Here is a 26541-nt window from a genome sequence, read left to right on the forward strand (position 1 = left end):
AGACCTGTGGAAAACCAAGAATTTGTTAGTTGCTTCAAAAGAAAAATAAAGAAAAGAAAGTTTCCATCCAAAGAAAAGAAAAATAAATAGAAATAAAAAAAAAAAATATAACTCCAAAAACATAATCAAAGGAGTCAAAAGCCAGAATAAAAGGGCTAAGAATGGAAACAAAGTGTAGAAGCAAAGTAAGAACAAAGCTTTCTCTAGTTACATAATTTGAAGACCTTATTTTCTCAGACTTGTCTATTTTGTTTATCCATTCCATTTATTCTTAAACCATCACCTAAACCATACATAACACCTAAAAAATACCTCTAGCTCAATTAGGAATAGGTTAGTGTGATAGTAAGTGGCAGATGTGTTTGATCGACCTCGGCTCCTTTGGATGTCATTGAGATTGAGAGGAAAAGTGTGCTCACTGCACACTAGAGTGAGCGAAACCTGAGTAGAAAAATCAAAGTATTTTTGTCTTAACATATTTGTGAGGACCTACTAAGGGACACTATTCCAAAAGTTTCAGAAATGGACCTGCCATTGCATCATAGTATAGTTTATTGCATGTTTATTTATTTTTAGATGATTTGATTATTATGTATGTATTAACTTAGGTTTTAAAATTAGTATTCTTTATTCTTTGCTAGTGAGATGTATAGACACTTGAGATTGAATTAAGGAAACAGTGCTGTTACTTCTTAGTTACTAAAGTATAGATAAAGTTTGTGAGTATATTCTCTAAAAACTTTCACGAGACTAAACTCATCCACTAGGGTAAACCTAGGGGTTTAAAAGGCTTGTTACACTAGGGTTTAAAAGGCTTGTTGCACACCGTGTCAACACCTTAGAAAGGTCAGACAGGCAGTCACTGAAAGAGTTTCCATAGATAGAAAAATCATCCATGAAAACTTCCATAAAATGCTCCACCATGTCACTAAAGATATGACGCAAACACCGTTGGAAGGTACCAAGAGCATTACAAAGGCCGAAAGGCATTCGTTTATAGGAATATGTTCCAAAAGGACATGTGAAGGTAGTTTTGTCTTGCTCATCAGGATTGATAATGATCTAAAAATAGCCAGAGTAAACATCTAAAAAATAGTAATAAGCATGACAAGCTAGACGTTCGAGCATCTGATCTATAAAAGGTAAAGAAAAGTGATCTTTTTGTGTCATGGTGTTTAAGCGTCTGTAGTCAATACAGATCCTCCATTTCATAGGAACTCGTGTGGAGACATATTCACCATAAGCATTATGTACAATGGTAATGCCCGCTTTCATAGGAACTACTTGAACGGGGCTTACCCATTCGCTATTGGAGATGGGATATATGATGCCCACATCAAGTAACCATAAGACTTCTTCCCTGACCACCTTTTTTATGGCAGGGTTCAAGCACCACTGAGGTTCGCGTGAAGTCTTTGCATTATCCTCCAAATGTATGCGATGTGTGCATACGCTAAGATCAATCCCCTTAATGTCGTCTAGGGACCAACCAATCGCGGAACAATGTTCCCTAATCACCCTAATCAAACGTGCCTCTTCATCAGCATACAACTGAGAAGATATGATCACTGAATGACTACCATCCGGATCAAGATAGATATATTACAACTCAGCAAGAAGAGGTTTAAGCACATGGGTGGAAGGAATGGGTAGAAAGGCTTCCGGAGGGTCTTCGTCCTGAGTAGTAAAGACTTGTTTAGGTAACAAGACTTCAAACTCGGAAGATGGAGGTACATAAGGATCTAAGATAGGAGTAGACTCAAAAAGGGCGTTGTCTTCCTCTATGTATGACTCATCGTTGAAGTTGGAACTTCTGAAGGAAAGGAATTGGTACATCTGATTATCAGGAAACGTGTTGTCGAAATACTCTTGAGCTAAGCTCTCGATCATGATAACTTCTCCATCGATAGTCATATCTAGTACCTGTTGCATCATTTTGAAAACATTCACCTCAATAGAAAGGTGTCCAAAGGACATGGACATTGAACCATCGTGGTAGTTAATGAGTGCATTGGCGGTTGCTAAGAAGGGACACCCTAAATTGATAGGAACAGAGTCGTTAGCGACTTCTGTGTCGAGGATAACAAAGTCGGTTGGGTAGTAAACATCTTGAACTTTAACAGGTATGTTTTTAACGACACCCTTGGGATACTTAATAGAACGGTCAGCTAATTGCAATGTCATTTTAGTTGGTTACATCTCTTGTAGACCGATTTGTTTATATAGGTAATAAGGGAGTAAGTTAACACTCGCCCCCAGGTCTAATAGAGCAGTTGTCATGTGGGTATCCCCTAAGGTGCATTGTATAGTAGGACGACCATGGTTCTTGTTCTTAATAATTCCATTATGTTCAGATAGAGTGGGAAACTGTTAAGTTAAAAAGGTGTTTTTTGGAATATTTGTTTTCCTCTTAGTAGTGTACAATTCTTTTAGAAACTTAGCATGTTGTGGTAATTTTTTAATAGCTTCAAGAAAATGTAGGTTTATCGTTATTTTTTTAAAAACTTCCCTATTCTCATTAAAATTTGTATCCCTTTTTAACATGGCTAGTCTCTGGGGAAACGGTGGTTTATCTCTATATTTAGCATATGGGTTAGTAGGATTTTTATCCTTGGCCAGTTTCCTCTGGAGTTGTAGTTTAATTGGTAACTCTATAGGTGTAGGATCTTCAATTTCTATTTTAGTATCTAGTAAAGTTTCATTTTTAATGACCACTAGTGGTGTATCAACGGGCATAATTACGATGTTATCAACCACTCTACTAGAACGGAGAGTGGTGATGACATTTAACTCACCTACGTTTAAATTTTCATTACTAGGATTACCAGTTACTTCAAAGGCTGTGTTTGGCGTTTTAAGATTAGGTATATCTTGACCTGGAAACACACCTTTTGGTTGGGCTTTATCTTGGGTTAACTAATGTATGGATTGTAGAATCTATTGTTGTGCTTGCATGTAGGCATTGAAATGATTCGATTGTGAAAGTGTAGTGGCCACAGGTGGTGTGACAAGAACTATCTCACATTGATTATTAACGGGTAGGTTGTGATAGTTGTTATTAATCGGGATGATACGTCTATTATTATTATAATTATTATAATTACCTGGTCCTTGTACTTGTCTTGGTGGAACTGGGTTGTAGTTGTTTGCTGGCCTAACATTTTGATTATTAAACCCTGGAGGTGTAACTAATTGATTATTACGTCAATTGAAATTGGGATTTTGTCTCCAAGGTGCGTTAGGAAGGCTATTTAAGGAGCAGACAAGAGGATTTTGTCTCCAAGGTGCGTATTGTGCAGGTGGTTGTTCATAGACAAGAGGACAATAGGAGTCGGTATGCTCAATACTAAAATAGAAATTACATGGAAGAGAGTTGACGTTCATGACAGGAGCAGGCTTATAGTGAATAGAAATGGCTTATACCTTTTTTGTGAGGGATTCGATTAGAGTTCTAAGCTTGGGATCAGGTTTAATCTCAAACATACTAGCAGCCTTTGTTGTGGAAGAAGAAGGAGTGGAGCAGGGGATGTCGTTACCCCCCCAGTTATTATTACGCTTGGATTGATCTTCTAAAACCCTATAAGCCTCTGAGGCTCCTTTACTAAAGAAACTATCCCCATTCATTATATCAAGAACCTCCTTATGATGACGTGAAAGCCCTTTGAAAAAGGCACGAACAAGCGTGTCTTCCACAAGGTTATGATGTGGACACTCTATAAGAAGATCAGTGTATTGGTTCCAAGCCACTGAAAAGGATTCATGAGGGTTGTAGCGAAAGAAATGAATCTTTTGAATCATTTCATTTGTCTTCAATGGTGGGTAAAACTGTTCCATGCACAATTGAACAAGTTTGGCCCATGAGTCCACAAAATTAAGCGTTTGGGCCGTTAACCAAGACACCACTTTGTCGGCTAGGGTGAAAGGAAACACCTTAAGTTTAATTTGTTCAAAACCTATGTTACGATGATGGAATGTAGTGAGAACTTGTTCTATCGTACAAATATGCTGATAAGGCTTTTCATGGTCTAAACCATGAAAAACGGGTAACAAATTAAAAATATTCGGGGGAATTCAAAAATCCCCCATTGGGTTTGCAAGAACGATGCATGACTTAGGGCCATCGTTTAGGGCTTTGTAAAAATCAGAGAGAGGAGTCTCTGCTTCTTCAGCCATTGATGCAGGTGTAGTGTGTGATATTCTAGATAGACGTGTGCATTGACGTTTACGATAGATAACATTAGATGGATTTCTCTTACCAGACCTTAATCTCATGCAAGGCTAAGTCCAATATGAAAGAAACAAGAACAACAATCAAACAAAAGCATGATTATACTAGAATTAAGCTCCTCTGACAGAAGAAACGAGGAATGAAAGAAGGAGAACCTGAATGCCTCCTTGCTACGCTTATGAATAGTGTCTTCAATACAAACTCACTGTCTTGTAGAAGCTTGGAACACCGAACCAGCAAAAAAAATTCGAACTAAAATATGACCTGTAACTAACGTGGAAATCGAGCTAACTTCAGAGGGGCGCGGGCGCGCTTAATTTGAAGGTAACTAGGGCGCATGCGCGCTCTATGAAATTTTAGAAACAGTCTTTCGCGCGTTATTTTATTGGGCTGGGCCTTGGAATTGGAAAAACGCAAAACAAGGTTACTAGAAAGCAGGGCGTGTGCGCTCTCAGATATAGTGTAAATAGGGCGCGTGCGCACTATGAGCTTACAACCTCGAAAATTTCCAGTAAACTTCTTGTGAGTTCAGGAGCTATTGTGATACCTTGTATTTGAGAAACCTATTTGCAGGAACATAAACACAGTCAGTGAACGAGGAATAGTGGCAGAAATAACCAAACACTTGTAAACAGTAGGGTCAGTGGGTGAATTGGGCTGTTTGTAGAATTGAAAAACTAACGGAATTTAATTCTAAAGACAACTAAGATGGTAGCGGCACCATTTGGTAAGATGAAAAATATGCTTTTACTCTTACTTACGCTAAAAAGACAAGGAAGAAGTAAACTATATATAATTTCTATCTTTTTATATCAAAGTTATACTCTCAATGTATCATGTAATAAAACTAGAGTAAGAATTCGTTCCACTCCTAATTGTTTAGATATTAACTAATTCCACTAATGATTAACAATTAAACAACATGAGAGTAATGATTATAAATATAACTAATATGGTGAAAACTAATATTGAATATATTCTAAATTAAACTATGACAATTAAATCTTAATTTGTGAATATGAAGAAGGAATTAGGGAGATTTGAAATCCACCTTGATTAATCCCTACCATGCTAGTACAGAGTTTGTTGCAACCCTAATCTTTATGTTTTCACACAAGGTTCAACATAAAGGTTAGGTCTTTATTATCCCTAATTATTCATGGTATCTCTAGCCAACTAATAATTAGCATGAGAGGAAGTTGAAACCCATTCATGGTGAATGGGTTTATTTTATGGTGAATAAACTACACTCTAGTCTAGGTTTATTTTACTTATTAATAAATAGAAAACCCTAGACTTGAAGCTCTTTAATACAACTACTCTATACTAAAACATCAAGTCTCTATCAAAGCTTTAATCAAACCCCTCTAATGGAGGTTTAGTTATGGTTCATTAGACTATCATGGAATAAATAATGAGAAGAAGAAGATATAATTAAAGGAATACTTGTATTAAAAATAACTTGAATTGTTTTAATGGTGGCAAGGCTAATAAACATAAACCCTAAAAACTATATTGAATTAAAGAGAAGAGGTAGGAGAGAGAGCTAGAGTTTTGCCTTAGTCCTCTTTATATAGGAGAGGGATAGGATTACAATTTCATGCATGGGCTTTGGAGTTATGTTTTGGGCCACTAAATCAAGCCCAAAACCTAATTACTTAAGTCCAAAAAGGGTTTCTTTGCTGGAAATGACTAAAACACCCTTTTTGCCCACTTTTACTGCCCTGAATGAGTTAAAGCATAAATAATTAGAAAGGTCTTTCCTAGCCGGTCATTTTAACATATAATAGGCCTAATTCCGAGGTATGAGTTTAAATATATGGCCTGCGGAAGTTCTATTGACTTTTCTGCTCTATTTCTGTCTGCTTTGGCTTTGACTTTTCAGCTTTGACTAAGCTTTAAAAAGGCTTTTTCTCCTTGAAACTTGGGCTTTAACCATAGAATTTGTTTAGCAACCAATTTTACTTTTTTCTCTTGCAAAAGTGACATATTTTTTCACATAGTTGACTCCAAGACCTGAAATACACAAAAGTACATAAACAGTACTAACTATTATTTATTATAAACATAATTGGTCTAAATATAATATTATTAAGGGGTTAAAACTATAGCTTTGGGCTCTTATCACCCACCAGAGGAACTACAGCTGTAGAAGCGAAGAGATGGGAAGAAGAGTTGGTTATAGCAAGTAACAATTGGAAAGGAATGTGATAAGTTGATCAAGGATGCTTTGTCTTAAACCTTTATCATGAAAACCACAACCAAATGTGAGCTGCACATACTCCAGTATTATTGGCAGATGTATAAAAAGAAACAAGATTTACATAGCTCTCCAGATGTTAGAGTGTTTGGATATAACCAGTCCATCTCAGTGCATAGTTTTCATTCAGTGCATGGAAGACAGTGGGTGGATGGTGAGGTAAGTACACAACCACCATGCTTGCATACAATAAGTATGAGGTACGTACGCAACTTACATGTACATTTGATTCCTTAATTAGTTGAACATTTGTGTAGGTTATGAGCATATATGTGAAGTTGTTGACCAGGTGACATACCCAACATTGTAAGGATACTAACATTCTAGAAAAAGAATCATATACTGTTGTTAAGGATGTCTACTTTGTTGTAAGTTATCTATCATTTCTTGATATTTTGTTTAACAATTTTAGTACTATAGATAATGTTCATGAATTCATGAGTCATGACTTTGTTGATGTAAAAATCCATGTTGAGAGAATATGATACCTTGAAGAATAAGCTTAAAGACCCAAGTTTTAGAGCAACAACACCTGATCAGAGACTAGAAAGTTTATCTTATCGTCCCTCTGAAGTTGTTATAGAGTACCTAGACCCTTCTGAAGGAAGAATTAGAAATCAAGCGAAGTCAACCAAAGGAAAAGGTCTTATCATTCCACTTCAAGTTCAACATAGTCACTGGATTCTTGAGGTATACAGTTATTCTGAGGGAAAAATCTACACATGATTCTCTTAGTGGTAAGACTGTTGGTAATGAGCAAGTAACATTGGAGTCCTGTCTTGCTTATGTGATCAAGTGTGCCGATCCATCTTCAGATCATGATCTGAACACCTCTTGGACTCGTGAGTTTGTGCATGTGACCAAACAACCAGGTGGGAACTGTTGCGGTCTATTTTGCCTAGCTTATCTGGATTGCCTTCGTAAAGGAGTGCCTGACCAAGTTAACAAAATTGATATGCAGCCCCATCGAATGTGGAATAGGATTGGAAAGGATATCATTAACTATGGATTGAATCCAAACAATGTTTCTAAAATCCGACATCAGGAATTAGAGAAGCGTTTGATGGATACGAAAGAAGCAGCTACCCACCATGGCGTAAAGGCCACTGAGGCGCATGGAAACAAGTGTCCTAAAATGGTCAGTACGGACCAACAAAAGTTATCATAGAGACACATGCCACATATTATAAAGATTTTGAAATTTTGTTAAACTCCTACAGTAAAACTTCGTTATTTTGCTTGAATTTTGTAACTCCCATAAGTTACTGATATGTTCTTAATGAGAGTTTGATTGTTCATTTGCCCATGACTTGACATTATATGTGTTTAGCTGTGAGGATAAATTTAATGTTTATGTAGGATCTTACTTTGCTATATTGATATTTCTTCATATATGGCTATATTTTGCGTGTAATCTTATGCAACCAATCCTATTATTTTGTTTTGTCTACCTTGGCTGGTAATTGCTAATGGTAACTTCAGTGTAGTATGACAGTTGCAACAAATGTTTAAGAACATTGCCATATTGGCGGGAAACCTTTTGGGAGGAAACTTTTGGGCGGGAAAATTTTGCTATATTAGTACTCTGTCAGACTTGTATTTCATTTCTATTCTCTTTGTCCAACAAAATGGGTGGGGGAGAAGGTGAAGGTTCTAGTAGTAATAAACCAACTGTTGATTCAACATCAATAGAAAATAGCAATTGTTTTGGGTGGAGAGCAATTGGCCATTGGAAAATCAATTGTCCATGGGCAAATTTTAAGTGTCCAAGTTGCTTCAAAACAAATATGAGGTATGATGTCAGTAAAAAGGAATGTAGTCTGGGGAGACGGTATCTTTTATATAGGGCTAAAGTAGCTAATGGTGAATGGTGCAATGGTTTTGAATGGATTGATCTAGCTGGTAGAGACACCAAAGATAAACAACCTATTGGACGTGCCCTTGGAAAAGGACCTGTTGAGGACGACCACTTAAAGGTCACCATTGATGGTCCAATTAAAATGAAAATAGTAAGCAATGTTCAGAATGTTAGCGAACTTGTTAAGAAGTTATCTATTAGAGATTAAGTTCATATATGTACTTGTTCATAATATTAATATTACAAGAACATGTCAGTACATAGAATAGTATGAACCCACAGTACAAAAAGATGTAACTGGACCTGGTAATTTTCAAGTAACCAAAATAGCTGACATTGTCTTGCATTCTACTTACCTATTGCAACTCATAATCATACAAACTCTTCATATTCAAAATCTGGTGGAACTCCAGCTAAAAAATCAATCCATTCTACATCATCAGTGGCCCTTATGCATGTTGCCATGTTGTGTCCATGACCACCACAACGAGAACACCTTCTTCTTGGCACTGTGAAGTTGTAGATAGAGGAGTCTTCAAAATATATTGAATGCCGTTCACCATAAATTGTTTATAACTTGGATGAAAGGGAGTTTTAGAAGGATGGAAGGTAGACTTCTTTTGCTTTAGGACTTGTTTACTAACTCTAGTTATGGTATGAACATTAGGAATGACTAGTTGATTGAAAACACAAACTTTGAAGGAAATACTTTGATTGAAATGAAAGCACAAACATTGAAAGAAATAACTTGATTGATTGAAGAACAAAAACTTGAAGAAATAACTAGATTGAAAATGACGAAGAAAAAAAAATGACTTGAATGTAAATCGACTTGAAAATAAAATCCTACATGACACTAGAATAAGTCTAGGTGCATTCTCTCATCCTACTTTTGAGTTCTTATATCCTTACTTTTACAAAAGACTGATTTGCCTTCTCCCATTACATTTGAGACACCTCACCAAGTTTGCTTTATGCATTTGTTTTTTCCTTTTACTTTTTGATTTCTTCTTGATCAAGATAGGTTTTAGAGAAAGCTTTCTTTTGTGTCAAGGACATCTATCTCTGGTCTTCTGAGTTAAGGACTTGACTTTCAGCTTTCTGGTGTGGAGTCCTTGACCTTTGACCTTTGACTTTGACTTTTTTTAGCACTTTTTCATAGCAGCTTCTAGTCTTCTTAATAAGCGTAAATAAAGCTCATTTTGATGCTAAGACGCATCTTTTATGATAAGTAGTCTGAATTGCTCCATAACCTGAAAAAGGCAATAAAAGTTATGAGTTGTCTTTTCATTAAGCGTAAGAAGGGATGTAATGCAGTAATGTAAGGGTAATAAAACACATATTTGGCAGCTGATCACCACCCCCAAATAGTATTTTGCTTGTCCATAAGCAAATATGAGAGAAAAACTAAGATTAGAAATGAGTGATTTATTTTAAGTTATAATAATCTCGTTTCGCGGAGTGCGATTGCATTAACCATATGCAACAAAGCCTTAAACCACTAGGAATTCCCTAGTGGACGAGCTTTAAGTCTCGTGAGAGTTTGCCAGTGAAGGTACTCACAAACTTCTTCTATCTAGTACAAAAGGTCTTGTTTCCTTATTTATTCTTAGAAGTCTATACATCTCATTAGCTGGGAATAAGGACAAGCTCCATTGAACTTAGAATAACATATGTATAGTAATTTAATCATCTAAAGATAAATGTGCAAAACATGGGCAATGAAATGCAAAAGCAGAGTTATTTTCAAACCTTTTGGAGAGCGTCTTTAAGGTGGGTTCTCACAGGGGTGTGTTGCAATCACAACTCTCTGATAGATTCACTAAAGTTTCATTCTCTCAAGTATAGCAGACACATATATTCCTCACATACTCGAATGACGTCCAAAGAAACTAGGGTCGATTGATCAAACTTGCCACTTACTATCACACAATCCTATTCGTAATTAAGCTGGAGGTATTTTATTAGGAGTTACGGGGCTACGGTGATGGTTTAAAAAGAAAAAGGGAGGGAAAAACAAAAATCTGATAAGTTGAGAAATTGGGTCTTCAAGTTACTTGTAACTAGAGAAGAACCTCGTTTTGTTCTTTGCTTCCAAATTGTGATTCTTTAGCCCTTTCACTTTGTGACTCCATATGATTTTGAAATTTGGGAGTTCTAGCTTCGCTTTTGTTTCTTTTAGCTTTTGTTTATGATATCGTCTCCTTTTAATTTTGAACTTTTGGGAGATTCGATTTTTTACTCCTTTGATGATTTTTTGGAGTTTTGGTTTTTGATGGTTTTTCTTTTCTTTTCGAAGCAAGTAATTGATCTATTTTTATACAAGGTCTTCTTTTCTTTTTTTTTGATATCCATCCAATTCCCAACTCATCAGTTGGGTAAGCTTTTTATTGTGTTTTGTAACGGGTTAGAAATTTATGGTGAAGAATAAAAAGGCTATTAGAAAATGGTGAAGGCTCAAAACACTAAAGGAAAATCTATCTTTTTGGGTTTTTAACGTTTATTTAGCTATATCGGTCCAAAAAGGGCCTACATTCTCTTATAGGATATGGCATGGTGATCAAGCACGTGGACGTGTGGTCTTTCTATCCGAACATCATTTGTCTCATCACTCAATAATCATTCAGATGAGGCTTTTGGCTAGATTCTCACAAGATATGTAACTTAATTGTTCTAACCTTTGTCTCGAAAATTCACTGTTAAATTCAATCAAATGCTTACGCATGTCATTCATGAAAAAATGCAGAAACTATTGTACATATATTAGTCAAAGTTCGAAGAACAAATCCTTACTCTATTGTTATAATGAGACTTCTAAACTTTTTATTCATCATAGAAAAAGGAAACAAGACTTTTAATACTAAACAGAAAAATATTTTTGGTCTTTTTCAAAAAATATTTTTAGAAGGAAGAAATATACTACTATATCTAACATAGAAAATGCCTATGCTAGTTTTTGCAAAATATTACTATACCATCCCAAATAGAATTATACTCTGTCCTCAAAATATGAAGAGATAAGGAAAGAGATTACCATAAAAACATGAGCAAAAATGGCGATACACCTGTATTCTGTTATTCATGATGAAATACACCACCCCCAAATAAGTTTGGGGTGTAGGTTGTTTGATATAGAACGAGAAATACATGGTTTATTGTACTAGGGATAATTATTCTACTATTAGTATTTTTGGGTTTTTGGTATTTTTGAAAACATATGAAATGGAGAAAAAGAAAATGGAAAATTTTGGCATGATGTATGTGTATTACCTTCTACTCATATACCAAATGGCACAAGAAAATAAATAAACAAGCAGACAATATTAAAATTACACTACTAGTTATAATTATACATAAGTGTGAAAAGAAAACAAACTGAAAAATAAAACATAAACTATAACTATATATACGAACACTAGGGAGCTGCCTAGTCAGAATCTGTGCCAGACTCGTCACGACGTCGAGAAGATCCTTCTCTTAGATGATGTCGGGTCCTAGCGTGTTTATCACTACGCTGGAGTGCATATCTAATGCTATACAGTGTTCAAGTGACACTGTGCTGAAAATATTGCTGCTCCTGCTGGAAAGACTGTTGCTCCTCTCTGAGGTTCTGCTGTGCTGCTATAATGACGACTTTTTCGTTTGCCTGAGCTGGTCGATTTGCTAGTGTAGAATCCTCTGGGCTCCATGGAGGAAGTGAATTCCATCCATGGGCTGAGTGAACTGTCGAATGACACCTTTAGCGAAGTAATCCACTTGCTCGGTAGGGCGTGCTTGCTTGGCGACTCTGGAAGTAGGTGGATGCCAGAATTTCTGGATGCAGTGGGCATAGATAGGACCTATGAGGTACCAAATTGATCAACATTGAAAATGCTACACAAAGATATAGGGTACACTCACATGCAACGGTGGATGAAAAACAGATGAGGGAAAGAAACAAAAAGGAACTGTAGAGAAATATATACAAACAAAAGAAGGAAAAATTTTAATTAAATTTTTTGGGTTTTGAATAAGTTTGACTGAAAATTTAAAAAGGTGTGTCGTTTTAAGTCAGATTCCCAAGACTTTGGAGTTTTATAAAACTTGAGTTAATCCCAACCAGATGGTTGGATTACTCTCTTCAGCTGTGCTCGGTACGTAGGTGGCTAGCACATGAAAATCTTGAAAACTAAATTTTCACTATATGGTTGAAAACTGGGGTAAGTTGGTGTTTGACACAAGAGCTTCTAGCTCAATTGGTTGTGTGTCCCTCTCTTTATGGGAGGGGTTGCAAGTTCGAATCCCACCAAGTGTTGGTTGGGATTTCTTTCTTGTGTAATTATGTGATGGGCCTTTGGGCCAGGTGAGTCTTCGGGCTAGTGACAAGGGTGCTGCTATGATAGGTGGACCAAGGAGCGAAACAAAGTCTTAATGGACAAGGTGGAGGCGGTTGGGTTTACTCAAAAGTGGTGCATCGGCGAGAGCCTTCGGGCTAGGTTACCTTTGGGGTTGATGAGCTTTCGGGCAATGTAAGTCTTCGGGCTAGTGTCCCTCCGGGGTTGATGAGCTTTCGGGCTAGGGTCCTTCTATGTAACCGGTGTGGGTTTGCCTTAACCCTCTAAATATTTTAAAAAAAAGTTGGTGTTTGATAGTTCGAGCACCAGCCTTCTTTTATAGCTCGTCTCTTACGTGCGTATGAACTCTTACCTAAACCAGGAATGATTTTTGGTATGTGTCCATATCTTCAGCTGCAGTTCCTTAGGAAGTGCTTGCACACGATCATTAAAACTTATCCATCTAGTCTTGCTAGGTGGAGGGTTTTTGTTCGTAACAGAAGACATTTTTGATAGTTTTTGAAAGTTTTTTGAAAGAGAAAGATTGAAAAGGGGGAAAGATTTGAGAAGAAAGGAAGAATTTTTGAAAATTTGTACAAGTTTGCGTCTTTTAATGTTAGATTCTCGAGACAAATAGAGAGGTGGACGCAATAGATAGAATTAAACAGAGAATAATATCACTTTGTGTTACTCTATTTGTTTAATTCTCGTTAAGAGACATCTTTTTTTTTTTTTTTTTTTTTTTAGTTGGTTTTCTTAAGAAAAAGATATCTCTAACCATATAGAGGTTTTGTCAAGAAGATAAAATTATATGTGATTCTGGTATCATTTTGGTTACTTCGGGGCATACAATTTTCATTTTTGTATCCTCTAGTTTTTAAAAATATGGAGAGATGTTATAAGAAACTCGTACTCAAAAGTTGTGATTCTAGACACTAATTTTTGAAAAACAAACCATAATAGGAAATCTCAGGCAACTTTCGTGTCAGTTCTTGGGCGAATCCAATCTAGACAGACAGAGCTTCAGCTACGCGAGTTGGGGGATTTACTGCACAAGACATGGAATGTCCTGACCCGTGCGAATAGCGTGGTGATATAGGCGATCCTTATTAAGCAAAACGGATCTCAAACCGCCTCTAGATTGTGTTGTTCTAGGGGTTGGTATGTGCAGAATCCATTGCCTGTTTTGTTTTTGGAAAATCACATAACTATTAAGGTATCGAGAATCTAGCATTAATAGAATAGAGAAAACAACCGTTCATGAAATGGTGAGAGAAGGTTTTTTTTTTTTTTTTTTTGGCTTTTTGGGATTTTGTTCCTAAATTACTTAAAACAATAACAGAAAAAGAAAACTACATAGTAAAATCACTATGAGGAGAGTGATCCACCCAATAGAAGGAAAAGATTTTTGAATTTAGGTGACTCAAATTGCGAACCATCCCATGGTTTGGCCTCCCTAGATCTTCCACCTCTTGTTTTGCAAGTAGGCAAATCTAGTGAAGAGGACTAGCTCTATTTCTAGATAATCTAGTCTCTCCTATCCTACCCTCTAGTTAGCACTAGTTAAAGCCATTCCAACTAGATTGTAAGACGAAACTCGAAACAACTTGAAATCACCCACAGAAAGAAAAAAAAAATTGAATTAAAAGGGCTCCAATAATTGCCAACCATCCCATGGTTTGGCATGCCTATATAAGACGAAATATGCAAACAATCATGAAAAGCAATCGTAAGACACTTCCACTCAATCACCATCTCACCTCTGCTTTGTTTCACATCTCTTCTTTATAGAGAAAAGACTACTCAAGCGTCAATAATGAAGATTGAAGGAAAGAACTTATGTAAGATAGAAAATAAGGAAAGAAAATTATTTTAAAAAGAATGTAAAATAAAGAAAAAAAAAATTGTAAACTCTCTCCATAGGGTCACACATACTCAAACGACGAGTGAAAGGTGTTTTACAAAGAATATGCGAGATATACGTGGACTCAAGGCTCCAGCACTTACAACCACACACTCCAAATGGAAGGTCCAGTTACCTTATTGATGTATTCCTTTTAAGCAAAAGATGGAATGGAATGGGGAAGGAATACATTGTGGAAAAGAGGACTTAATCCTCATAGATAAGATGATCATGAAAGAGGTTTTTGCACTCCAGCTTTGTTCACGTCACTTGTTGCTTCAAAGGCTGTGTTTGTTGGTTTAGGGTTTGGAATAACTTGTCCTGGGAACACACCTTTCTGGGTTTTGTCTTGGGTTAACAAGTTCAGAGATTGTTGCATGGATGCTAGGATTCGAGTTTGTTGTTGCATGACAGATAACATTATTTCAGTGGGCTTATCTGTTTGGACACTAGCTGATGGTGTAATAGGGACTAGGTCTCTTTGGTTGTTGATAGGTTAGTTTTGGTAGTTTTGGTTAAACTGGGATGGAATTAATGTTATGTTATAATTGTTATAGGTACCTTGTCCTTGTCCTTGTTTGAATGTATTTGGTGGTTAGTTGAAACCTAGAGGTGGTTGTTGGGTTTGTGGAATATTTGTCCATGCAAAGTTTGGATGTTGTCTCCATGGTGCATTTGGTACATTGAAAGCACATACTTCTTCTGGTTGAAGTGATGATAGGTTTGTGATCAAGGGACAGGTGGCATCTATATGATTTAAGCTTAAACAGAAATTTCATGGTGAGGTATTTATGTTCATGACATGATGAGGGGTTTGGTCTTTTTGTTTGGTTGTGAGGGCATCTATCTTTCTTGTGAGGGTTTTGATTAAAGTTTTGATTTCAGGATCGGATTCCACCTCAAAGATACCACTAGCCTTAGATATACTGGGTTCGGCTATTCTGGAATTGTTTATATTGCCCCAATAGGTACTCTTTTCAGCTTGGTTTTCAAAAAAGGTTAAAGCTTCGGTTACACCTCTATCCAAAAAATTACCATTACTCATGACGTCGAGGGTTACTTTGTATTCTTGGAGAAGACCTTTGAAGAAACATTGGACAAGAGTGGATTTTTCTAGTTTATGGTGAGGACATGAATGGAGTAGGTTAGGGAATCTATCCCATGCTTCGGAAAATGTCTCACTCGGACTCTGTCTGAAGAATTGTATCTTGCTTCTTATCTCTTCTGTTTTCTTCGGCGGAAAGTACTTCTTCATGAAGGAGAACACAACTTTTTTCCTATGTATCGAAATAGTTAGGCTTATGAAAAAGAAGCCAAGCGTGACTCTTACCCGCTAGAGTAAAAGGAAACACTCATATCTTCACTTGATTGTCGGTGACGCTCGGATGGTGGAAAGTATTGCATACTTCATGTATTCGCCATAGATGTTCGTACGGTAACTCGTGTTTAAACCCATGAAAGATGGGTAGAAGATTGAACACGTTTGGTGGAATGTGAAAGTTGCTCGTGAGCGGTGTGAGTCATATACAAGATGGAGGTCCATCTTGCAACGATGTGTAGAAGTTGGAGAGAGGCTCTTCAGTTTACTCTGGTTCGTCGGCCATCTTAGTAGGTGGAGGATGACAAATTGGAGATTGTTTAGGACGACGTGCTCTCCTGCATGAGTAAGTTTTATTCTCGCTAATACTTGTAGTGCAGGAATGCAGTATCATGCACTTTTAGCAAGAAAGCAAAACTATCCTAATATGCGCAAACGATGCAAAGTATGCTAAAGCAATCGAAATTCATTTTTACAAGTTTGGAGTTTTGAAAACTTTACTTAGTTTATATTTTACTATGCCTTGTTTAAGGGAACAATTGAGAGCAAGACTAGGATGGCTTTACTACACGGCTCAGAAGAGTAGGCAGTCACTTCACCAAGTGGTGTGCTACCAAGAGTCTCACTCACGATGAATCTAGGGGAGAGGAGTAAGGAAGGGAGTTGGTCCACTAGAATCTGGTAACTGATTACTCTAAATCCTCGTGGCTATATTTTTGTCATTTTCTGGAGGAGCGTGACTACTTTGGGCTCTAGTTGATTGATTTTAATTTATTTTTTTGGTATAAGGCTTCAAGAATCAAGCAACGTCTGATTTATCTACATTGGGGAATGAATTCCCAATGGTTGTTATGTGGTTCGGGTTCAGCCTTATGCGTGAATGTAAATTGCAGTGTGAAAATTAAAATTCAAACAATCACGTAAGCATGCTTGAACACACAAGGTATCCTCTTACATGGGCTTCAATGAGGTTTATAATTTATCTCTCAAGCCGTGCTTACACGCTACTTTAAGAGAAGACGACGTTGGTTGGTGCGTGATATGAGAATCAGGCCCAACCGTTCGAGCGTTCCCTATTTTAGGTTACAAAAAAGGTCCACTTAAAAAACCCACAATCTGGGTTTTTGATAATTAAACAACTTTGCCTTCAAGGGCCCAAAATATAAAAGTAAACTAACACTAAAACTTATCTAATAGATCAACTAAATTATATAGATTACCTAGATTAACTAGAGCTAAACATAATTAGAGTGTTGATTACCATGTTGATTCAAAGTGTGCAATCGTATAATTCACGACTCGCCTCGCACATTTGAACTTTCCAAGGCAATGAAAACTCTAACTCTTGGTAAGTTGCACAACTTCAACCAAGTGTTCCACTCACATCAATCTAAATAACTAATCAAAAACTCATTTTTTTTTTCTTTTTTTTCTCTATCTATTACAACAAAGTCCACTAATTTATACTACTCTATTACAAAATCTGAGTTGCACAATACAACTACACACTGAAAATGAATGATTTGTGAAAAAATGAGACACCGGTGTTTGGAGGTGGCAGGGTGGTTGCGCTCCGGCTAGGGGGCGATCACCCACGCGGTAGATCCCAGTCAAGTTACTCCGTCCTCTAGATGTAGCTTTAGCTCCTCTCTAGCATGCGGATCTCGAACCTGGATTTGTAAAACAGTAGATCAGTAATGAAAAATAATGAAATATATTAACGAAAAAGGGGTTTTTAGACATTGGTCCTACTATTACTATGCTAATTAGACTTAAGTCCAGAAATGCTGAAATATTAGGTTTTGGTCCTACTTCTATTACTTGACTCGTCAGTTAACTTAGTTGACTGTGGTCATGCCATTTGCTCTTTTGAGCGTGCGTCACACATGCTTACAAGTAGGACTAAACTCTAATATCTAACTTATAATAAGGAGCATGTCCTAATGATGACATTATTATCTGGGTCAAATACTAACTTATCTTTATGAGTGAGAAAGGACGATGGTTTAGACAATGTGTATCTTCCAATACTCTTGTTTCGATCTTCTGCAATTATTTCTTATGCTCTCTAAGTTTTGCAAGTTTTTCTTCCAGTTTTATAGTATATGCCTCGCAGATAATCAAAAAACAAAAGGAAACCAGAAGAATTGTTTAGAAAACACATTCATAGAAGAAGGAAACTAGAAAAATTGTTTTGAAAACACATGCATAGAAGAAGCACTATGGTGTCGTGAGTATCTCACTACAAAGTAAGTAGTCGCAAAAGAAATAAATATGCTTCTTTCTAGTAGGATCTTAGAATATGTTATCCAAATCAAGGACATAAAGGTTCATATAATCTTTACTTGTTCGGTCCATTATATATGAGGTGAAACGATGGAACATATTAAGTTTTTACTTGAACATTGAATAACAATTCTACTTTCTAGAATTATACCCACAATATTTTCCTCGGATACACGTTCTTGATATCCACAGAGATTCAATACATACACTTGTAAAACATCCATCGATCAAAAACTGTGTCGTGAAAATATGAACCCTAGCACAATTAAAAATAAACAAACAAGAAAAATCTTTACTCTAATAGAAAATCCTATAAATCCTTAAATAGTTATAGTGTCCGATGCTGGTTATATGTTGTTTAGTTTCTTATCTATCATACATATTACTATTTCTAGCAAAAGATGCCACTGAAGGCGGTGCTTTGAATTTATTCCCCACTGAGAGAATTGGTTTATGCAACATATCAGCCAATTCCGAGGCAATTTATTATAGAATGTGAAAAAAACTTTCCTCAATATGGGAATCAAATTACATCTGAATGGTCAATTAGAACACTCAAGTAAAGAATAATCTTACTATAAGTTAGATATTAGAGTTTAGTCCTACTTGTAAGTTAGATATTAGAATTTAGTCCCACTTGTCAGCACGTGTGACGCACGCTCAAAAGAGCAAACGACATGACCATAGTCAACTAAGTTGACTGACGGTCAACTAACAGAAGTAGGACCAAAACCTAATATTTCAGCATTTATGGACCAAAGTCTAATTCCATAATAATAGTAGGACCAATGTCTAGAAAACCCTAACGAAAATTAGAAAAACAAGAAATGAAAGGGTAAGAGTGATGCTTCCCTCCTTATATGCTCAACCAAACATCCTTGTTCCTTCAATCCATGACGGCGGTGCCATTTGAAGTTATAGATAAAGTTGTCTTCAAAAGATATTGAATGAGGTTGACCATAAATTGTTTAGAACTTGGATGAAAGGGAGTTTTAAAAGGATGGAAGGTTGATTGACTTCTTTTGCTTTAGGACTTGTTTACTAACTTTAGTTGTATGAACATTAGAAAAGACTAGTAGCACAAACATTAAAGGAGATACTTTGATTGAAATGAAAGCATAAACATTGAAAGAAATAACATGATTGATTGAAGAACAAAAACTTGAAAAAATAACTATATTGAAAATGAAGAACAAAAAGTAAATGACTTAAATGTAAATTGACTTGAAATAAAATTCTACATGGCACAAGAATAAGTCTAGGTGCATTCTCTCATCCTACTTTTGAATTCTTATACCCTTACTTTTATAAAAGACTAATTTGCCCTCTTCCATTAAATTTGAGACACCTCACCAAGTTTGCTTTATGCTTTTGCTTTTTGATTTCTTCTTGATCAAGATAGGTTTTAGAGAAAGCCTTCTTTTGTGTCAAGGACTTGACTGTCAGCTTTCTGGTGTGGAGTCCTTGACCTTTGACCTTTGACTTTGACTTTGACTTTTTAATAGCATCTTCGAGTCTTCATAATAAGCGTATATAAGGTTCATTTTGATGCTATGACACAACTTTTATGATAAGTGGTCTGAATTGTTCTGTAACCTGAAAAGACAATAAAAGTTATAAGTTGTCTTTTTATTAAGCGTAAGAAGGGTTGTAATGCAGTAATGTAAGGGTAATAAAATGCACATTTGGGAGCTGATCACACTGGAACCCCCTCTCTCTTAGATCAGTTTCTTTTCTTCGTTGGCCTACTAGGCATGACCGTATCTACGAGTGGTTTGACCATGATTCCATCAAAAACCTAAACCCATTGTTATTTACCTCTTATTGGTTTCCGCTCTTCTCGATAAGTGTCCATCATAGTTTCTTTTGTGTACCAATACAAGCAATAGTCATATACAGAGAATTTACAATCATCGATTGCCTTCATATCATGGCTACAAGGAAGACCAACTTGTTGGAAGAAACCACAACTACAGGTCTTGTTAAATAGGTCTACAGTGTCAGTACGATCCACACTTACAATAGAGTAAACATACTCAGTTGCCCTCTCAGCTGTGAACGGACGACTAACGTATCTTGAACTGACTATCACGTCCTCCACATATTTGGTCAGTTTGCTTTTAAGCTTTGAAATCATCGCCCTATAGTCATAGAAGTGTTTGATTATATTCATCTGAATTCCATTCAGAAGAGATGTAATAAGCATTGCTTGCTCTGGCAGTATCATCTTGTTCCAGCTCTTTATGTGATTTGTATAACAAATACCATACCTACTCGTTGGAACAAATGCACATGACCATGACTCTTTTTGAATCTTAACAAGTTTTGTGTACCCCTTCGGATCGCTACAGGATATGTGACTCAAGATTCTAACAAAATCAGCTTTCTCATAGGTTTTAGCCTCCCTCTTCACCCTCCCTTTTGTGTCTTCCTTACTGACATTGTTCGAGATGTGTTGTGCACAAAAACAATGTGTAGCATTAGGAAGGATTTTAGGCACAGCTTGAAGAATGCTTTGAGGCCTATCAAACATAAGAACAAATTTCTCCTCAGTCCCAACGACATGGTCCCTCAACTTCTCTAGAAACCAATCCCAGTGGTCATTATTTTCTTTCGGGACTATGAAAACTGCAATTGGGAAAACGTGGTTGTCACCATCAACAACTAGAGCGGTGAGTATAACTGACATGTATTTACCTTTCATTAATGTCTTATCAATCATAATCAATTTACGTAGACATCTTTTCTAAATATGAACAATTACCCCATAACACAAGAAAATGCGTTCAAACCTGTGCTTAGGAGTTGACAACGCCAATAGCTCAGTGTAACAGTCTGGATCAACTTAACCCTTTTAAGCTCTTTGCAGTAATTTGGCAACATTTGGTACAACTGAGAGAAGCTTCCCCTTATCTCTACCCAAACAAGGCAAAGTAATGTAAGTTATCTGTTGCTACATATTAACTCCCTATTTGCTGATAGTTTGAAGTCTGTTAGAGCATCTCCAATAGGGGGTGTAAATCATATAGAGTGGAAAGTTTACACCCCAAGTGTCAAAAAACTCTATCCAATGGGGGCCTATTAGTTGATAGAGGGGGATGGGGAATTCCCCCTCCTGATATTAGTTGATAAAATAGCCTGGGCAACACCTCAACACACGTCCCAAAGAAAAAAAAATTCGGACGTCACTTGAAATCATGTCTCAAGATTATTTAATGGATTTGCCATGGATCCGGTCCGTTGCTATGGGTTTAAGGGAAAATGGAAGTCACGGATGTCACTTGAACACATGTTTCAACATTTATTTAATAGCATTGCGACAGGCCAAGTCTGTTACTCTTCTTTATTTTTAAATAAATGACAACAATTTAAGTCCGTTGCTATCTGTTTTTACACATTTCCTTCCACCTACCATTGGAAGAGCCATAAGGTGTAAATATAGAACTTATTTATTTGGGAGGTAGATAAAGTGTATAATCTTAATGGCACCTATGTGGAGGTGGATTTTTACACTCTCCATTGGAGATGCCTTTACCTTATGCATTGCAATTTCTTTGGCTTCCCATGCAACTTTATAAGATACTTTGGTATGGTGTGAGTTATCCACCTCCATCTGCAAATGTCTTGGATCCAATTCCATGTTGTCCTTCAGTTTCGACTTAATAACTTCTAAGACCCACTTAGCATTTGCTTGTGGATTAGTTGCAACAACTTGATCTTGTGGAAAAGTGTGTGCCTCTGTCAAGGTTATAATAACCCATATATCAGAACCAGTGGCTGATTTTGCATACATATGAAATGTACATCCAAGAGCCTTACACTTCGTCACCACCCTTTCAGAAGCAATACTTGCACGACACAAATCAAACATGTTTGCCATTGTGTACGACTTTATGTCTTTGATGAGATCAACTCGAGTAAGGTAGTGTTGTCCTACTTTAAGAGGGATAAACTTCACCTCCAAATGAGTAGGAGTAACATCCAAACCAGTACCTATAGGGGTCTTCAGACTATGGGAAGAGTTGAGATTCTGACATCCTTGATGTAAGTCTTCGGATTTCAGGTCAATTGAAAGAAATACGACAACATCAACCATTCCTTCCAAATCAAAATCAAATTGACTTTGTCGTGCCCCCCCCCCCCCAAAAAAAAACTCCTCACCACGGTTCGGAGTAGACCATCGATCACCATCATCTTTATCCAATACCTAAAATTCACTATCATCATCATCATCATCCATTACTCCTTCTTGACCTACGACACCTTCATCGTCAACATGTCCATCCAATACTACCACATCTTCTTCTTATATTTGAACATCATATAGTATTTCAACTTCATCTCCATCACCCACAATCTCATCAATAGTTCCATTGGTGGCAATTTTATATATGTCGTCAGGAACGACCACTGCATCTCCATATAGATTTTGGCAATCAAAGTCATCATAATCGGGTTGATCAAGATCTCCAACACCGGTTTCACCAAAGTCCACATTGGATTTCATTGCAATATATCAATTTTTAGTGAAGAATATATCAGCAACAAGACTATATGATGCTTGAAACATAGAAACCACATACCTACAAACAAACCAGGAAGAATACTTGCTTCTATTCTATCTGAAGAGGTTTCCGGTGAACTTCCCCATCTTCCCATTTCAGTTGACACTTCCTCAGGCCAAAAATCTATGTTTCAACCAACACTCAGTAAGTACATATACCATTATCAGCAATATGTTCCTTAAGAACATGTGGACCAACTCTCACCTGCCATGATCTTTTTGAATGTCAACAAGCTATGAGGTTTAGTAACTACATGAATCTCATCATGTTCCACTTGATGAACACCACTTGTTTGTTGCTCAAGGGGATTATTTGGTGAGCATAACATGGTAAACAAAATATTCGGTTCATAACTATAAGCAAGAATGTCATTTAATATCACTAAATACAATATAAAAAATAGAATTATGAACCAATTGCTTCGTCCACAAGCTGTAATAGTTTGGCATAGGTTTTCATATGAGCGAGCATCTTTTCTTTCAAAACAGTTTGTTTTCACGGAGAAGGGCCTGTAGGAATCTTCTTCTATTCATATGAAATATTTTCCTTTATAGCTTCTCTCTGGGAAACACTTGTAGGGATCTGTTCTTTAAATAACCGAATAACTACTTTTTTTCTTTTTCATACTCGGTAGACCAGGAGTAGATGTTGTAGCTCTTCGTGGTCCTTGAGAAGGTGGTGTTACAACACACGCTTCTTTGATAACCTACACTCGCATAGCTTTGGTCGGGTTCTTCTTCTGTCTTGTAATCATGTTGGCATAGTCAGTTTGTTTATCGATTCTACAAGGGCACTTGTTCATCAGGTACCTCAAAGAGAAACTCGACCACTTACTCAAACTTACAGCTTCCACAAGACTAATGAATCTTTCATAAGAAATGTCGACATCACACACTCTCAATTTCACCTCACCTCCGACATACTTCATCACCCCATGTTTGTGTGCTTTCATCTCACCATCATAATGAACAAAAACATCGAAGGAAACACCTGTAAGAGTTCTCACATTGAATACAATATAAAAGTTATCGCATTTAATGTACTGTTGCACTCTTATGACAATATAATATTCTATAAAAACCTTAACAACAATGAAAGAATCAACATGGAAACCCGAGAACCATTGAAACCAATAACATTTACTTGAAAATAACAATAGAACCTCAACACTACATTGAAACAAAACTCAACAAACCAAACGTTAGAACCCAACATCCAAGAAGACATAGATAAGTTAAAGGGTAAGTTAAAACAAAACCTTTTTTTATGTGAATGTGTGATGTTCTCCTCCATTTCAAACCTTAAAAAATCAAAAAGGAGGAAGGAAGAAGAAAAAACCAAGAAAAAATAATAGAAAGTAGTGATACTTGTCAAAACTTTTGAAGGTTGGACTGAAAATCGAGGTTAAGGTTAGGGTACTATTCTTATTTTTGTGAAACAAAATAAGTAATGTTGCTGATAGTAGTTATAACAATTGCTACATAATATATCCAACTTAGCATCAACTACTTCATTTATATTTTTATCCAAATCCGTCGATCATCAATCAGCGACACGCATCGCTAACATAATCGAACGGCAAATTCGCTGTGTGGCTAGTCACAATCACCAAGTACACCGAGAGATTGAGTGTACCAGGTAAGTGAGAGAGTGTAGCAGTTCCACGTCAATTTTGTCTGAAAATACAACAAAGGGCAAAATAGTTAAAAAACCATTTAAAAAGTCAAAATGTGTGGGCGTGGTCTAATTGAGAAAGAATTGACATTATCAAGGTCTATTTGAGAAATTACCTTTTATTATATACACTACACCAGAATTCAAGAAATAGGGCACACTCTTAGGACTATATACCCATCTTAAATTAAAAATGATAATTGTCGTCTTAAATTGTCTTAACCCATCGTAGTTTGTTTTAGGTTGATTAAGGTTCACACTAGGACATCAGTTTTCGTCCCAAATACAAGATGGGTCAAGCTGTCTTTCTGACTGTCGTAGATGATTTTGTAGAGAGAAGGTATTGCTCATGGGCCCAAGATTTCACTATCCCGCCTAAGATTTCACCATCTCGCCCAAGATTTCTTTCTTTTAGTAACCCTAGTGTAAAAGGAAAGTACGGCTTTGGTGGGAATGATTTGATAGTATGAGTTGCATCTCTCTCAAAATCGGCAAGATCTACATCTCTCTCTAAAGCATCTCTCTCTAAAGTTTGGCAACCCCATCATCTCTCTCTCAACTTTTTGTATCTCTCTCTCTCTCTCTCTCTCTCTCATCAATTTTCATTTCTGTTCAGTACCTCAATTTTTGAACCCCATTTTTTTTTGTTTCGATAATTATTTATGAACCCCAATTTATAGGGTTGTGCATTATTGTAAACATACAAAGTGGAGAGGAGGTGGCAATTAAATTGGTATGTTCTACTCTTTGTATTTTTTTTTGTTTGAAAATTTTAAAGCAATTTGTATACAGCTTGTGTATTTGTTGTAGTATTTTGATGTGATTATTCACATGATAATTTCATCAAACCAAATTAAATCGTCATGGGTTTTGTATAGTAAGAATAATAATTGAATGTTAAAGATCCCTTTTTTCCATAGATATCGAAACCAATGATACAAGCTAGCGAGCTGATAATTTTTCTTTGTTGATAAGTATCAAGTTTCAATCTTTGTTGAAGCCTATTTAGTAAGTTGCTTTGCTTAATGCTAATATATATGTGCTAGGTTTACATCTAGAGTTGGGAAGACAAGTGATTTAAATTATCAGTTCCCTTTTTAATTTATTTAGAGAACTCCCTTTATCTTAGATCCTAAAGTCCTTACACTTAAATATACACTTGAGGATTATTTATATAGAGTTGTGGGTAAGATTCCTTGTGTTGGCAGAGAGGGTATGTCATTTCTTTCTTGTTACATTTCATGTTTTTTTTTTTTTTTTTTGTGATTTACATTCTTTTCTTTTGAAATGGAATATGAGTTGTAGTTAGTTAGCTTTCTCTTTTTGTGACTTTGAACTACTGTTTTATGCTTGGTTAGTAAGTTTATGTGAGGAAGATTAAGGGGTTGTGTGGTTTGCTTTTCTTTCTTGTTTTCTAACTTGACTTTAATTTTTGAGGAAATGAAAAGGGTTCTCAGTTTGGACTTGAAAACATTGTATATTGTTGAGATTAGTGACTCTAGACTCTTTTCTTAGACACTATTTGAAAACTTACTATTTAATTATCAAGTCTCATTGATCTCATGAGGAAATTCCATCTATGTGCGGCCACGATAAAAGAGAAAGAACTATTTTCAGCTTTCAGTCTATTCTTTTGGTTGTAAATAGAATATGCGCATGTGGTTTATCTAAAACGAAAATAGTATTCCGTAGGTGTTGGATGAAAACACTAAGAGTTGGATTAAATCCTAATCCTTGAACATGGTGCTATGTAATATTGAGTGCAAGTATATATATGGGGGGATTGCCACTAGAAAATGTTGAGTAAAAAATAAAGTGTAGGCCAAGTACAAGCTTTCATATATGTAAGTGTTGAACCATACTATATTACTGCATGTAATTCAAATATTATGCATAATGCATACATGCATTTTAAAAGTGAACTATATTATATTAATGTCTATAATTGAAATATAATGCATACTTGCATACTTGCATACTTGCATTTGAAAGTGCAAGGAGTCGGTATCATGTAACGTACTTGTGTTTCTTAATGCTTGCAGCAATGAATATTCTCTACATATGGGAGGCATGGAGAATGTTACTTCTCAGTTGAGTTACATGGTTTGTTGTTTCCGGAATGTTACGTAGTTGTTT

The 26541-nt window shown here is 36.3% G+C and overlaps 1 protein-coding gene across 1 annotated transcript; it reads right to left on the minus strand.

Moving 5' to 3' along the window:
- Positions 1 to 8718: 8718 nt before the first annotated feature.
- Positions 8719 to 22262, minus strand: LOC147504909 (uncharacterized). The gene is made up of 3 exons (XM_086605403.1): positions 21702 to 22262; positions 19985 to 20912; positions 8719 to 8879 (listed from the first exon to the last, which is right to left on the minus strand). Exons 1-3 carry the CDS (start codon positions 22260 to 22262, stop codon positions 8719 to 8721), a joined length of 1650 nt encoding a protein of 549 aa, XP_086461529.1.
- Positions 22263 to 26541: the final 4279 nt, after the last annotated feature.

The sequence above is a fragment of the Coptis chinensis genome, chromosome 4 (assembly GCF_015680905.1).
Source record: "Coptis chinensis isolate HL-2020 chromosome 4, ASM1568090v1, whole genome shotgun sequence".
In the NCBI taxonomy this organism is placed as follows: Eukaryota; Viridiplantae; Streptophyta; class Magnoliopsida; order Ranunculales; family Ranunculaceae; genus Coptis; species Coptis chinensis.

Bases quoted from the DNA above. Each gene is read 5' to 3' on its own strand.
- LOC147504909 (XM_086605403.1), bottom strand. From the start codon at position 22,262: ATGGTTGATGTTGTCGTATTTCTTTCAATTGACCTGAAATCCGAAGAC. The intron at 20,913-21,701 runs GTAAAGGCATCT...GTTCATATTTAG, and splicing joins AAGAAATTGCAATGCATAAG to AAAAGATGTCTACGTAAATT. The intron at 8,880-19,984 runs GTAAATAACAAT...TATATTTTGAAG, and splicing joins AGAGCGGAAACCAATAAGAG to ACTCCTCTATCTACAACTTC.